This window comes from Hemiscyllium ocellatum, chromosome 46 (assembly GCF_020745735.1).
Source record: "Hemiscyllium ocellatum isolate sHemOce1 chromosome 46, sHemOce1.pat.X.cur, whole genome shotgun sequence".
Classification (NCBI taxonomy): Eukaryota; Metazoa; Chordata; class Chondrichthyes; order Orectolobiformes; family Hemiscylliidae; genus Hemiscyllium; species Hemiscyllium ocellatum.
The window spans coordinates 13,088,093-13,104,259 of NC_083446.1; the positions used below are offsets into that span (position 1 = coordinate 13,088,093).

The following is a 16,167-nucleotide window of genomic DNA, read 5'->3' on the forward strand; positions in this document are numbered from 1 at the left end:
ATACAGAATTTCTGATGAGACAGCAGCTGGTAGATCTACACTCTTGCCTTTATCAATGAAGCATGTATTTGGAGTAGATCAGTCAGTATGGGTTTCAGTGTCAGTCCTTGGTCACATAATCAGCAGCACTTCACCAAACCCCCACCCAGAGAATGGACCTCATTCCAGCTCCAGATCCTGCATACCTCTCTCTCCCTCCTTCCTGGGGGAGGAGGAAATGACACAAATGGTAGAGCGCTCACTTAGCACACGAGATAGCGTGATCGATGCCCACATTCTTATTTAAAAGTGGGACTGTGGCTGAGTGGTTAGCACTGCTGCCTCAAACACTAAGTAGGCAGTTTCAATTCCTCTGGGTGCTCCAGTTCCTCGCACACACAGTCCAGAAATAGGCAGGTTCGCCGCATTAACCAAGTGAAATGAAACTTGACGGGATGAGGTGCACTTCACAAGTCCGGTACAAACGTGATGAGCCGAATAGCCTCTATTTGCGCTGTAGGGAATCTATGTTGGACACAAAAGGGAGGTTCAGTGTTGATGGAGCTCCTGTGCTGTTTAAAGTCAAACTGCCTGACCTTGCAGCAAGCTGAAGGGAAATGCATTGAACAAAATCACTCTCTGAACTTCTCGCCTGACTACAGCGAGTCAGCGCAGCCCAGAACACGCGCGTTGCATGAGGCGGAGCCAGAGCCCGGTTGCCTGGAAACCCTTGCTCGAGATGGGAGGGAGCCTCATTCCTATTAGCTGCTTCAGACAGGGTCCTATTGTGACGTCGCAATAGAACTGATGCCTGGAGCATCAGATTGAAACTTCCTCCTTTGAGCAGCTTCCGGAAGGAAGGCAATGTTTATCCCCTTTCTTGGGTCTGACCTCAGCATGTGGTTAAATTCTTCACTTGAAGGAAGAGGAAGTGAATCCAGGGAAGCTGCAGAATCTGAAAAGGTTGGTCCAAGTCTCTCTCTTGTCATTCCTTTCTACTCTCTCAGCTTGACGCATCTATTTAGCTGGTGAAAATGATGGGGCCCTCTTCCTGAAATTCACGAATAAAGGAACGGTTCCCCGCATTTAAGGGGGCATAGTGTAGACTCATAGAGATGTGCAGCACAGTGATATTATAGGACATATTATTTACGGTTCCTACATAAAGTAGATTTGCTTTTATTTCAGGCCCTTGTAATATGGCCCTGCATATACTTCATAGAACCCCGAGAGTGCAGGCAGAGGCCATTTGGCTCATCGAGCCTGTGGCAACCCTCAGAAAAGCATTCAACTCAGACCCACACCCGCATTTACCATGGCTAATTCACACATCTGTGAACATAAAAGTGTGATTTAGCATGGCCAGTTCACTGAACCAGTTATAGTGTTATTTCCAGGTTACAGCACTGTTTCCACTTGTAGTTAAGACACAGGAGAAACCTAAATGGTGACATAAGTTCATGCTAAGCTCATGTAGAGCGATCCAATCAGTCCTATTCGCTCTCTAAATCCCCATAGCCTTGCACATTTATTTAAGTACCTGAGTAATTTTGTTTTGAAATCATTGATCATCTCTGCTTCCACCAGCTTTGTAGGCAGTGTTCCAGGTCATGACAACTCATTGCCTAAATAAAGTTCTTCTTTATAATCCTCATGTACCTCTAAATTGAGTAGTACAGTATTGTGGGAGAAAGTGAGGACTGCACATGTTGGAGATCAGAGTCGAAAAGTGTGGTGCTGGAAAAGCACAGCAGGTTAGGCAGCATCCGAGAAGCAAGAGAATCGATGTTTTGGGCATAAGCCCTTCATCAGTATTGTGTGTGGCACACAGTTTTAGTCTGGTACTACGAATATATGAGCTTCATATCTCTATGTATTGCATGGAGATGGTAACCATAGATCTGTCGATCAACTTGGGTTGTAATATTCAAGACACTTGAGACTAGGTGCAGGGAGTAAGAATTCAGGGAGAGTATGTGGTATGGAGACTTATAGCTAGGAGAATGAGAGAGGAAAGAATATTTAAAAGGATAAAGAACTGTATGCTGTAAATTTCTGTCCTGGACTAACAGCAATGACTTTTAATTAATTTTACAGAACATTAAAAGGGAAGGATTTGCAAACAAATCTCACACCAAACATCACCTGGAGATCTGATAGAGTCACTTGATTCATTGGGACTTGATGATCACCGGTCTTTAAGTTGGGAAGGAGAACTGATTGTATATTCACTCTTCAAAAAATTTTCGACATCAGAGTGGCTGTAAAATCAGTGAGGCACACAGACAAACACCTTCATGCACTCTTAAGTGAAAGTGCTCCAATGAAGCGACTGTGGAAAGAGCTTTAACCAGTTACGCATGCTTAAAACACATCGCACTGTTTACAGCAGTGTGAATCCATACACACACTGTGTGTCATCAAGGCTTCAACTGACAGTCCAACCTGGAGAGACACAAAGATACCAGCGCCACAGAGAAGCCATGGAAATGTGGGGACTGTGGGAAGGGATTCAAAGCCCCATCACAGCTAGAAACACATCGACGTGGTCACACTGGGGAAAGACCGTTCAGCTGTTCTGATTGTGGGAAGGGATTCACTCAGTTATCCAACTTGCATTTACACCAGCGAGTTCACATACGAGAGCAGCAATTCTCAGGCTCTGCGTGTGGGAAAGTATTAACGAAGGCACCTGACCTGCTGACACATGGATGGGTTCACACTGGGGAGAGACCTTTTACCTGCTCTGAGTGTGGAAAGGGTTTTGGTGCTTCATCCAGTCTCCAGAGACACCAGCGAGTTCACACTGGGGAGAGGCCATTCATCTGCTCCATGTGTGGAAAGGAATTTACTGTTTCATCCAACTTGCGGAGACACCAGCGATTACATGACAGGGAAAAGCTGTTCACCTGCTCTGAGTGTGGGAGGGGATTCAATTATTCATCTAGCTTGTGGAAGCACCAGCGAGTTCATACTGGGGAGAGGCCATTCAACTGTTCTGAGTGTGGGAAGAGATTCACTGATTCGTCAAGCTTGTGCAAACACCAACAAATTCACTCGGAGGAGAGGCCATTGACCTGTTCGGAGTGTGGGAAGGGATTTGCTCACTTATCCCATCTGCTGACTCACCAGCGCGTTCATACTGGGGAGAGGCCATTCATCTGCTCCATATGTGGGAAGGGATTCACTCAGTCATCCCACCTGCTGACACACCAGCGTGTTCACACTGGGGAGAGGCCATTCATCTGCTCCATCTGTGGGAAGGGATTCACTCAGTTGTCAAGCCTGTTGCGACACCAGATGGCTCACACGGGAGAGAAGCCATTCCCCTGTTCCATGTGTGGCAAGGAATTTACTCGATCGACCAGTCTGCTGAGGCACCAGCGAGTTCACACTGGAGAGAGGCCGTTCACCTGCGCCGCGTGTGGGAAAGGATTCACTGAGTCATCAAGTTTGTTGATACACCAACGCGTTCACACTGGAGAGAGGCCGTTCACCTGCTCAGAGTGCGGGAGGGGATTCATTGATTCATCCAGCCTGCGGAAACACAGGCATGCTCATACTGGAGAGAGGCCATTCATTTGTTTTGTGTGTGGGAAGGGCTTCAGTGAGTCATCCACATTGCTCCGACACCGTGGCAGCCACACTGAGTAGAAACCTTTTCAAGGCAGTGACCATGGGTGTTAGTTGTATCAACTGAGGTGAAGTATACACTAGTGGAGTGCATTGATTGGATGGTTACATGAGTGCATATAAAAGGACACTTAATGACACAATAGAATGAAGTCAGGAGAGAGATACCTCCAAAATTCCACTCTGTAAATAAATTGATTCCAAGTAAAGATTGGCTCCAGTTTCTTCCTCCCCCTAAAGTCTTTCAGGATCCCAACAGAAAGTGCTAGCTGAATGTTGAAGCTTGGAAATTAAAAGAAAGCAAAATCTCAGACAGAAATCCAAGCTGATTTGGAGAGAAATGGTTGATGAGCAGAAATTTTCAGGAGCTGATTGTTTGTGGAATCAGAGCAAATGAGTTAAATGTTAATCTCTGTGGCACATCTGCATAGATAATAGGGCTTAAAACTGGAAAAACATGCAGTAAATTTAGACACAATGTGAAACATTTTAAATCACGTCTTTTTCAATGCCAGATATTGTATTTTAAGAGTGAGTTTCTGATCAAGAAGAGGCAAGAGCACCATCAGTTCTAGAGTATCCTGCTGCAATACAAACAGTTGTTAGCAATTCAGAGTGAAGCAAGGCTGCCGAACTCCAGGTAAGTGGTCCAGTTATCAAATTGTTGTGGACAGCTAGTAACACCTTTCCCAATGGTCAAGAGAGAGCTGAGGGGTTTCCCAGAAGGAATTGGGACTTAGTTAGGAGTTTGCATTGCGTACATATGAACGTGCAGACATGAATTAAAAGCAGGATGGACCACTTGGCCCTTTTCAGCCTGTTCCACCATTCAATAAGCTTATAACTGAAGTGATTTTTGTATATTTCCATCTACCTCTGCGGTTTCATCTCCCTGCTGATTAAAACACTCTCTGCTTCTGCCTTAAATATGCTCACTGCCTTTTGAGGAAGACAATTCCAAACATTGACAATCTTCTGACAGAACAAACTTCTCCTCCTCTCTCTTCAAATGGGCAACCCATTATTTTGAAACCGTGACCCTCCGGCTTGAAGAGAACCTCCTGGGATTAGTCAGGTAAATCTTCTCTGAGCTGCTTCCAATGCATTTATATTCTCCATTAAATAAAGTGACTAATACCGTACACAATAGGACATTGGTGAGGCCACTTTTAAAATACCGTGTACAATTCTGGTGGCCTTTCTTTGGAAAGGATGTTGTCAAACCTGAGAGGGTGCAGAAATGATTTACAAGGACATTGCCAGGATTGGATAGTTTGAGCTACAGGAAGAGGCTGAATAGGCCAGGACTTTTTCCCCTGGAGCGTCAGAAGCTGAGAGGTGACCATATGGAGGTTTATAAAATCATGAGGATCATGAATAGTATGAATAACCAAAGTTTTTCTTCCCCAGGATAGGGGAGTCCAAAACTAGGGGGCATAGGTTTAGGTGAGAGGGAAAAACCTTACAAAGTACCTGAGGGGTAACCTTTTCATGTAGAGGGTGGTGTGTGTGCATAGAACAAGCTATCAGAGGAAGTGGTGGAGATGGGTACAATTACAACATTTAAATGGCATCTGGATGGGTATATGTTTAGAAAAGGCTTAGAGGAACATGGGTCAAATGCTGGAAAATGGACTAGATCAGATTGGGATGTCTGTTTGGTACAAATGAGTTGGACTGAAGGATCTGTTTCCATGCTGAATGATTCTCTAGTCCGGGTGTGATTTCACTAATACCTGTATATCTGATGCACAACCTCTTTAAATTTATCATTAGGCATAAACAAGCCAGCCGAATAGCAACCATGGTAACCACTGTTAATTGCCATAAAAACTTGTTTGGTTCACTAAAGCCCTTTAGGGAAGGAAATCTGACAGTTTTGTCTGGTGTGGCCTCCAGTTGACTCCAGACCAACGGCTATATGGTTGACTCTTCCTAGCCAACAGCTCTGTCATTCAATGATTTGAATTTGGAAAGAAATTCAAATCTTCTCAATGTTCTCTTATTCCATTGACATTCCCAATTACTTGCTGTGACTGCATACTGACCATCTGCAATTCATACACTAGGACATGCAGATTCACAGAACTGTAATATCTCATTATTTCAATGTTTTTAATACAATTCTCTTTGCTAAAATGGACAATTTCTAATTTTCCTAAATTTATTCTCCATTTTCCCACTCACTTAACCCATATATCCCTTCACAGCCTCTTCTTATCCCCTTCACAACTTATTTTCCCAACAATCCTTGAGTTGTCAGCAAATTTAGCAACTGTACCTTTTGTCCCTTCATCAAAGTCTTTTATTAGATTGTGAATTTCCTTTTTAAGTGCAGCACGTTACTTTTCCAAAAGGCTACCCTGGAAACTGGTTCAACACAACTTCTTTCACAGAACAATGTTGACTCTGCCTCACTATCTTGGACTAGTTTAACATCTTTCCTCTGTTTATTTTGAATAAGGAAAATCATTGTTCTTCATGGAAACCTCCTCAAATCTACAGAAATCTGGAAAATTAGAACCAACTCGTCAATTATCTCACCCGCCACATCTTTGAAGTCCCAGGGATGAAATCGATCAACACCTTGTTAACTGTGGTTTCAATGATTTCTCAGTTCCCTGGCGAATGCATTCTTCTTGAGTTCCTCCTTTTCATTTCCTAATCTACAACTATTTCTGGAACCTTGTATCCTCTGTAGTGAAGACCAAAGCAAAATGCCTGTTCACCTGCCTTTTTCTACGTTCCAGTATTAATACCCCAGACTTGCATTGAAAAGGACCAATGCTCACCTTGTTAATTCTTCCTTCTAAATTATCTATAAAAACCATATTTAAGCAAAAATTCTAACTAACTTTTTTTCATAATCTTAGCTGGTGATGTGGTGTCTGTAAAGCCTGCATACAATTCAAATTAAATAAAATACATTCAGCAAACCTTTGAATGTCAGGTTAAAGACAGCCCAGAGCAGGCATTCTCATCATGAAGCTGGGTGTAATTTAAGATTCTCTGGTTTTTGATTTATCTTGATGTGTGTTTGCTGAGAGAAATTAGTTGCAGTTTGGAGCTGAGTGTGTGCTGAGGTGGAAAATGTGCCTTCAGGCTATTATGAGAGGACCCATGAAGTGATAACTCAATGCCTAGGAAAACAGTTACGTACATCAAAAAGAAGCCCTGGGAACCATTGATTGCTCTGCGCAGTTGAAAGAAGCCCACAAGCAGTGTCTGCAGCTGAAAAAGATTGGATCTTCCAGAAATACATCAGCAGCTCACTGAAGCTAGACATTTCTTAAAGCTGAAATTGTGCTGATAAATACTTAGGATCAGTCTCAACAGTCCTGGGGAACCCATTGTCTGGGTAAGAAACTGACTGACCCAAGCAAGAGCAGTCCTTCAGCTTGTCCTAATCAGAGAGGCTCTGAGTGTATTTCAATGCCAGATTTTCAAAAGTGAAGATTTTAGAATTCCTTGTGAAGGAGATAAGACTTTTATTTAAATTAGGTGACCTACAGTATCACTTAAATCAGGGTGGAATCGGTCTTGACTGTATTGGCTAATTAACAAAGGGTGCTCAACCACAGTTGACCTGTTAACTTGCGTTCTCCTCATGTTGATATAAAATGTATATAGAATGTGAATGGCTTAGAATAATTATCTCACAGAATCATTGTACCTATTTTGCTTGTCTTAGTTTTCAGTGTGCATAGTAAAATTTCTTTTGTTTCCAATTAATCCTAGAGTCCTGTTGCTTATTTTCTTGAATTTAATTGAATTTTTTTACACATTATTTTCTTTGGAGAAATGGGATCTACCAAACCAAATCCTAAAAAAAAACCCAACTAGACTGTTCAGTATTCTTACAACACGGAATAGTCTTTGCTTGGAAGCTGTTTTCAGCAGCGAGAAATAAACACAAAAGCAGCAGTCAGTCGTTGAATAGTGAATGAATATGAGAGTGGATGAGGAATGGTTTTGGAATTCTGGGGCAGATAGAGACTGTACAAGGAGGACAAGTACTTTAGCAGGACTGGGACTAATATCCTGTTGGAAGGATTTGCCAGTGCTTATGGGAAATTATAAATGAGCTAGTCAGGGGGATGGAAATCTAAGAGGGAATTCAGATGGCATAAAAACAAAGCTGGAAGTAGAAAATCTGTAATTGAACTTCTTGAATCAAATAAAAGAATATTGTTAAAAAAGACAGAATTAAAAGCATTCTGTCTAAATACACATACATAGAACATAGAACATTACAGCGTAGTACAAGCCCTTCAGCCCTCGATGTTGTGTCGGCCTGTCATACCAATCTGAAGCCCATCTAACCTACACTATTCCATATACGTCCATATGCTTGTCCAATGACAACATAAATGTACTTAAAGTTGGCGAATGTACTACATACAATTTGAATCATATAGTGATTGGTGCTAGTAGAAGTAAATGGGTATGATTTTAATTGTCATGTGGCTGTGGCATGACCAAATCTGAGAAATTAGTATTAATGGGTATCTACGTTTAGAAAACTGGCAGAAAAAGCAAAGGAGGTAGGGTATCACTGGTAAGTTAAGGGGAACGGGGGTTGGGCGGGGGGGGGGAGATGCTCAGTGTATTAGTGAGAGAAGTTCTCTGATCAGGAGTGAAGTATATAGCAGGTAGAGCTAAGGAACAGCAAAGGACAGCAACATTGGTAATAGTGGTTTATAGGACACCAACCATGGCAATAATTTAGGACACTGTACAATTAAGAAATTAGTTGTAGGAAGGAGATTATAGTAACCAGGATGATGTCAATCTGCAACCAACTGACTAAAGGTAAACAGCACCAATGCTGTGGAGAAAATTCTTCCGGTATGTTCAAGATAGTTTTTCTGGAGCAATATGCTGAGAAGCCACAGACAAATTTAGTTCTCCTGTTATGCCACGAGAAAGGGCTTATTAATAATCTTGTTGAAGAAGAAACTTAAAGAAATAGTGACCAAGGTACAATGGAATTTTTGCACAAGTTTGAAAAAAAAAGTTCAATCTGAAACTAGAGTATTAAATCTAAACAGACAGTTATGAAAGTATGGCTAATGTGGATTGGAAAAAAATCATTACATGGTTTCACAGCAGATAAACAATGAATATTTTTAAAAGAAAGTTCAACAAAAATCACCAATGTGATCTGATGGGAGTCCCAAAACCAATATTAGCAAATGAGAAATCAATGATTTTGACCAAGTTAATTTTTAGAACTGATTTTGTCCAACATTGTTCAGTGCAAATTATATCTCCGAATAAGTTTTCCTTTTTTCATGTTTCAGCTGTTTGTTTTTAACTGCAGTAAATCCTAGCTGATTGAATGAATGTCTTTCGATGACATGAGAGATTTTGTGGGCGGCACGGTGGCACAGTGGTTAGTACTGCTGTCTCACAGCGCCTGAGACCCGGGTTCAATTCCCGACTCAGGCGACTGACTGTGTGGAGTTTGCATGTTCTCCCCGTGTCTGCGTGGGTTTCCTCCCACAGTCCAAAGATGTGCGGGTCAGGTGTATTGGCCATGCTAAATTGCCCGTAATGTTAGATAAGGGGTAAATATAGGGGTATGGGTGGGTTGCGCTTTGGCAGGTCGGTGTGGACTTGTTGGGCCGAAGGGCCTGTTTCCACACTGTAAGTAATCTAATTTTCTCATTTTGAAAATGATTATGGGTCAAGTTAACACAGGGAGCAGAAAACACTCCAAATGTTGCAAATCTTAAATAATAAAAATGGAGAACATTGAAATACTCAGCAGATCAGGCAGTAGTTGTAGAGTTATTTCCGCACAGAGACCTAGGAAAACTTGGAGAAATAGTGATATTTTGGGAGGTATCCATATTACAGAGGAGGTGGTGCTGGACGTCTTAAAATGCATAAAGGTGGATAAATCCCTGGACCTGATCAGGTGTATCCTAGACCTTTGTGGGAAGCTGGGAAAGAGATTTCTGGATCCCTTGCTGAGATATTTGTATCATTGATAGCCACAGGTGAGGTACTGGAAGACTGCAGGGTGGCTACTGGGTGCCATTATTTAAGAAAGGTGGTAAGATAAAGCCAAGGAACTAAAGACTGATGAGCCTGACATCAGAGATGGGTAGGTTATTGGAAGGGAATCTGAGGGACAGGATTTACATGTATTTGGAAGGGCAAGAACTGATTAGGGATAGTCAACATGGCTTTGTGCATGGTAAATCATGTCTCATCAATTTGAGTATTTTTAAGAAGTGGCAAGGAAGATTTATGAAGGCAGAGTGGTGGACATTATCTATATGGACTTCAGCAAGGTGTTCAACAAAGTTCAACATGGTGTACTGGGGTGAGCAAGGTTGGAGCATATGGAATCCAGGGAGAGCTAGCCATTTTTGGATAAAAAAATTGGCTTCAGTGTAGGACACAGAGGGTGGTGGTTGACGGTTGTCTTTTGAACAGGAGGCATGTGATCAATGGTGTACTACAAGGATCCGTGCTTGGTCCACTGCTTTTTGTTATCTATATAAATAGTTTAAATGTGAATATAGAAGAAATGGTTAGTAAGTTTGCAGATGATACTAAAATTGGTGATGTAGTGGACAGTGAAGAAGGTTTTCTCAGAATACAATGGGACCTTGATCAGATGGGCCGATGAGTGGCAGATGGAGCTTAAGATTTGTGAGGTGCTGCATTTTGGTAAGGCAAATCAGGGCAGGACTTACACACATAATGATACAATCTTGGGGAGTGTTGCTGAACAAAGAGATTTTGGGGTGCATGTTCATAGTTTCTTGAAGGTGGAGTCACAGGTAGATAGGGTGGTGAAGAAGGTGTTTAGTAAGCTTGCCTTTTATTGGTCAGTGCATTGAGTATAAGAGTTGAGATGTCGTATTGTGGCTGTAAGGACATTAGTTAGGCCGCTTTTGGAATACTGCATTCAATCCTGGTCTCCTGCTATAGGAAGGATGGGAAAGTTGAAAGGGTGTAGAAAAGATTTACAAGGATGTTGCCAGGATTGGAGAGTTTGAGCTATAGGGAGAGGCTGAATTGGACCTGTCTTCCCTGGAGCATTGGAGGCTGAGGGGGTGACCTTATAGAGGTTTATAAAATCATATGGGGTATGATAGGTGAATAGTCAAGGTCTTTTTCCCAGGGGGGAGAGGAGTCCAAAACTAGAGAGTAGTTCCTGTGTGGAATGAACTGCCAGCTGAAGTAGTGAATGCAGGTACAGTTATAAGTTAAAAAGCATTTGGATAAGCACATGAATAGGAAACATTTGGTGAGATATGGACCAAACAAAGGCAAAAAAAGTAGGACTAGTTTAGGTTGGAATCACTGTCGGATTGACTCATTATCCATGCTGTATAACAGGCCTAACGCAGACAGAGCAATAAATAGGTTCTTCTCAGGATGGCATGCTAATGAAGTGCAACAAGGATTGGTACATGAGCCCCAGCTCTTCACTATCTATGTTAATTATTTGGATGTGTCTCTCCCTCATCTTGGTAGTCAGCAATATTTTGCATGTAAAAGAATCAACTGGAAAACATGGGTGATTTAATGGTATTGCTTAAGAAGTGAAAATTATCACAGATGATTTGGTGGTGGAAATAGTTGTTCAGTTGTAAGTGATTAGCATTTCTAGATATATAAGAAAGAAAGATGAATGAAGGGAACAGAGGGCTGTTGTGGTGGAGTGGTAGTGTCCCTACTTCCGAGCCAAAAGACCAAGTCCTAGCAGCTCCAAAGGAATGTCATAATATTGTAATGCAAACTTAGTGGGAATGTGAGCATGAAAGACTTCAAGGCAACTTAAGATAGGCTAATTGGACAACAGCGCAGCACGGCAATGTGGAGGTGTGTGAGATTGTCCACTTTGGTAGGAGGAACAAAAGAGCACAGTGGCTGGAATGATGGCGCAGAGGTTAGCACTGTTGCCTCACAGCACCAGCGACCTGAGTTTGATTCTACACTCATGCCGGTCTATGTGGAGTATGCACATTCTCCCCCTGTCTGTGTGGGAGTCCTCCCACAGTCCAAAGATGTGTAGGTTAGGTGGATTAGCCATTGGAAATGCAGGATTACGGGGCTGGAAGTTGGGGGGGGGGGGTGCTGGGGATTAGTTGCTCTGGGTGGGATGCTCTTCGGAGGATTGGTGTGACTTGGATAGCCAGCTTCCACACTGTAGGGAGATCGGAGATTGATAAGTGTTGAAGTCCAAAGCGACCACTGGAAGGTGCAGATACAGCAAGCAAGGAAATGGAATATTGGTCTTTAAGGCAAGAGGATGTGAGTACAGCAGCTAAGAATTAAGATTCCTACAGTGTGGAAACAGGTCCTTCGGCCCAACAAGTCCACACCGACCCACCGAAGAGTAACCCACCCAGACCCATTCCCTTATCTGAAATTTACTTCTGAATAATGGACCTAATCTACACATCCCTGCATACTATGAGCAATTTAGCATGGCCAATTCACCCTAACCTACACATCTTTGCACTGTGGGAGGAAACCAGATCACCCAGAGGGAACCCATGCAGACATGGGGAGAATGTGCAAACTCCACACAGACGGTCACCCGAGGATGGAATCAAATCGGGGACACTGCGCTGTGAGGCAGCAGTGCTAACCACTGAGCTACCATGCTGCAGAAGCTTCAAATTGAGTAGAATACTCATGAGGGACTCTTGTGACACTGACACTATCCCTACCTTTGAGCTAAAAGACCTGAGCTCAGTCCCACCTGTTCCAGTGTAATAAAATCTCTAAACAGGTTGCTTAAAAAATATCTGGAACACTGGTGTGACTGTACCTGGATAATTGTTTGCAGATCTGTCTCCTTGCCTTAGGAACGTTATACTTGCCATTGAAGGAGTGCAGCGATGGTTCACCAATTCACTCAGCTTTCCTCACAATTCTACCTGGCCCCACCCTTCTCTCTTTCTCTCCAACACCCCAGGCCCCTACTCCCACTTGGGGGAACAGGCTTCAACTAGCCACACAATCACCAGAGATGATGGGCAGCCTGTCTAAAGGATGTTAGAGGAAATCCAAGCAACTTCAGGAACAGAATGGTAAGGGACTGCAAGGAGCAGAGGCAGCTGTTCAGATTGTCTCAATCTTAGCCAGAAAGAAACTCCGTGAGCTATTTGCACTTATTGTTGAAGGGGAGTCAGGGATAGCCCTTGAAATTGGGGTCTCGGGTCTGTGATCTGAACTAGTTTAGACAGATTTGAATAGATTTGGGGTTATGAAAATTCCCAGCAGATTTAAACACTTGCAGATTAGTGTCCGAGATCTTTAAATAAAATGTAGGTGAGGCAATTTGTTTAATTTTGGGGACTTGTGGTTGATTTTAAAATTGCTAACGAGATTCTGGGAGTTGAAGACGATTCTCAAATTTGCCAAGAAAGTTTAGAAGGAAAGGAAGGTCATACTTTTAGAATTAGCAAATAAGTTAGATTTGGGTTTAAACAAGAACAAAAGTAAAGTTGAAATTGTAAGGGAATTACACAAACATTTAGGTGTGTCAGAGAAACAGACAAGTGCAGTAGAGGTAGAAAATCTTAAATTACAATTGAGGAAATTGGAGTTAGAAGATAAACGTAGGGAAAGAGAGAGAGAGATGGTTCTTAGCTGAGCAAAGAGAGAGAGAAGAAAGGGAGAGAGAGAGATAAGAGAGAGAGAATTTGAACTTGAGAAGTTGTGACTTAGTCAGCAAAGTCAAGTTAACAGGATGGAGATTAAAAACGGTAGTGATGTGTGTGTGTGTTTGTCAAAACTCTGTCACATTTTAATGAGAAAGATGTTGAAGCCTTCTTTATTTCATATGAAAAATTGGCTAGGCAGATGGAGTGGTCCAAGGATTTATGGGTAATGCTAGTTCAGACTAAATTGGTAGGCAGAGTTAGTGCCGTATTGTCAGATGAGATGTCAAGAGATTATGAAGAGGTTAAACAGGATATTTTAAATGCTTATAAATTGGTACCAGAAGCATATCGACAGCAGTTCAGAAACACAAAGAAGGAACCAGGCCAGACTTATGTTGAGTTTGAAAGAATTAAACATAGTCAATTTGATCGATGTTTGTGTGATTTGAAAATAGATAGGACATTGGAGGCTCTAAGAGAGATTATTCTGCTGGAGGAGTTTAAAAACTCACTTCAAGAGATGGTAAGAATTCATGTAGAGGAACAGAAAGTTCAGGAAGTGAGAAGGATAGCAGAATTCACAGATGAGTACATCTGTGCATAAAACAAGCTTCCAGCCAGATTTCATCCTGTGAGGGATGAAAGTTGGGAGGAGGGGAGATCCTACACTACAAAACAAAGAGTAGAGCTCACTGGTAATTGTTTTCCACAGGCTAAAAAAGAAGCACAAGTGGGTGGAAAGGAAGTAAAAGCCACAAGTGTTTCCACTGTGGTAAAGTGGGACATGTAAAGACACAGTGCTGGTCGTTAAAGAAAAGCACTGTGGTAAAAGAAGCCAAGCTAGTGGCATTGTTGAAGGTAATAAAGGAGACCCCAAGAAGAGCTGAGGAGCTGCAGGACAGTACACAGTCTAGGCAGGGGCTGGGTATGGAGTTAGTATCTGATCTCTACAAAGAATTCACCTCTGTGGGTAAAGTTTATTCAGAAAGAACAGGGGGAGGACAAGAAGTTATTATTTTGAGCGATACAGGATCTAATCAGTCGCTGATAGTATGGGATGAGTATGCACGGTTTCTGATCTATTACCTGACAGTGTAGTAGTTTGTGGGATACTTGGACAGAAATTTGGCATTTCCTTCTGTAAGGTCAGGTTGGAGTGCCAACTTCAGACTGGGAAAGTTACATTGGGAGTGATTGACAAAGTGTCAGTTTGAGGAATTCGGGTTTTTCTTGGGAATAATTTGGCAGGATCCAAGGTGGGAGTGTTTTCCCAAGGGGATAACGTGTCAGTACTGTTACCAATGGTAGGAGATCCATTCCAAGCCAGGTTTAGTGGTCCCTATCAAACTGAGAAAATGTTGAGTCAGGTGAACTATTTAGTAAAGATGCCAGATAGAAAAGAAAGGTATTGGGTATGTCATGTGGACATGTTGAAACCGTATGATACTAGATAGAAAGAACTGGAGAAACAGATGTTAGTTACTGCCCCACAGAGTGAAGAATCAAATCCAGAGGATATGGATTTTGAGGTGCCTCAACAGAGATTAAAAAATGAAGAAATCCTTGAGGAATGGGTAGATTAGTAAGCTACCTGTCTCAGGAACATAGAATAGAGTTGAAAGATTTGTTTCTATAGTACAAGGACATATGTAAGAATCAGGTGGGGAGGACTAATGCTATTGTACATGAAGTAGATGTAAGGAATACTGTTCCAATAAAACATTACTCCTATCAGCTTAATCCTGTCAAAGCCACACAGGTCCATATGGAGGTGGAGGCCATACGCATGGAGGACATCATTGAACAAGCCACAGCACGTGGAGTTTGCTGATCAGCTTAGTTCCAAAACGCGATGGGACTCAACGATTCTGCGTGGATTATCGGAAGATCAACACCGTTACAAAATCAGACTCCTATCCAATTCCTGGATTGGAGGACTGCATTGAGAAAGTTGGACAAGCCAGTTACATCAGCAAGTTGGACTTAATGCGTGGTTACTGTCAGGTAAATGACAGGTGAATGAAATTTCTGCGTTTAATCAAAACGCGCTATATCAGTTTAAAGTAATGCCCTTTGGAATGAAGAACGCACCCGTCACATTCCAAAGACTCATGAAAAGAGTTGTGACTGGGTTAACAAACTGTGCAGTCTAATTGGACGATGTAGTGATCTTTAGTAAGTGCTGGAAGGATCACTTAGTACAGTTGGCAGAGCTCTTTGAACAACTATGAGAAGCTAAACTGGTGATAAACTCAAATAAAACGGAATTTGTGAAAGCAGAGGTGACGTTCTTGGGACATAACATCAGTCATGGAAGGTTGACCCCAAGGAATGAAAAGACTAAGGCCATCGAGGAATTTCCATGACCAACATAGAATAAAGAGGTGCTTCAACTCTTAGGACTCAACGGATTCTATTGGACGTTTGTTCCAAACTTCAGCAGTGTAGTGGCACCGTTAACCTATTTGCTGAAGAAGTTTCGGTGGACAGAACAATGCCAGGAGGCATTCGACCATTTGAAATCGATATTAACCATCAAACCAGTTTTAGCTATACCAAACTTTTCAAAACCTTTTCAAGTTACCATCGATGTTAGTGACATAGGAATTTGAGCTGTACTCCTACAGGACGATGAGGATGGGATTGAACTGCCAGTTGGTTACTTTTCGAAGAAGATCAACATCCACCAGAGGAAATACTCCACAATCAAAAAGGAACTATTGAGTTTGGTACAGGCCTTACAGAATTTTAATGTGTCTGTCAAGAATGACGTGTCGGACCCAACGTGTACACTGACCACAATCCCCCTACATTGTTAGAGCATTTTAAAGATAAGAATATGAGACTATTTCGTTGGAGTCTTATGTTACAGACTTTTAATTTTAAAATCATACATGTTGTGGGTCAGAAGAATGTA

At 42.2% G+C, this 16,167-nt stretch overlaps 1 protein-coding gene across 1 annotated transcript; it reads left to right on the forward strand.

The window, feature by feature from the left end:
- Positions 1-2,415: 2,415 nt before the first annotated feature.
- On the forward strand, positions 2,416-15,239 carry LOC132836204 (zinc finger protein 229-like; the record flags this gene model as incomplete). Its single annotated transcript, XM_060855533.1, has 3 exons — positions 2,416-4,687; positions 12,560-12,674; positions 15,002-15,239. A coding segment is annotated over one exon (1,218 nt), but the record flags the coding sequence as incomplete, so codon positions are not given.
- Positions 15,240-16,167: the final 928 nt, after the last annotated feature.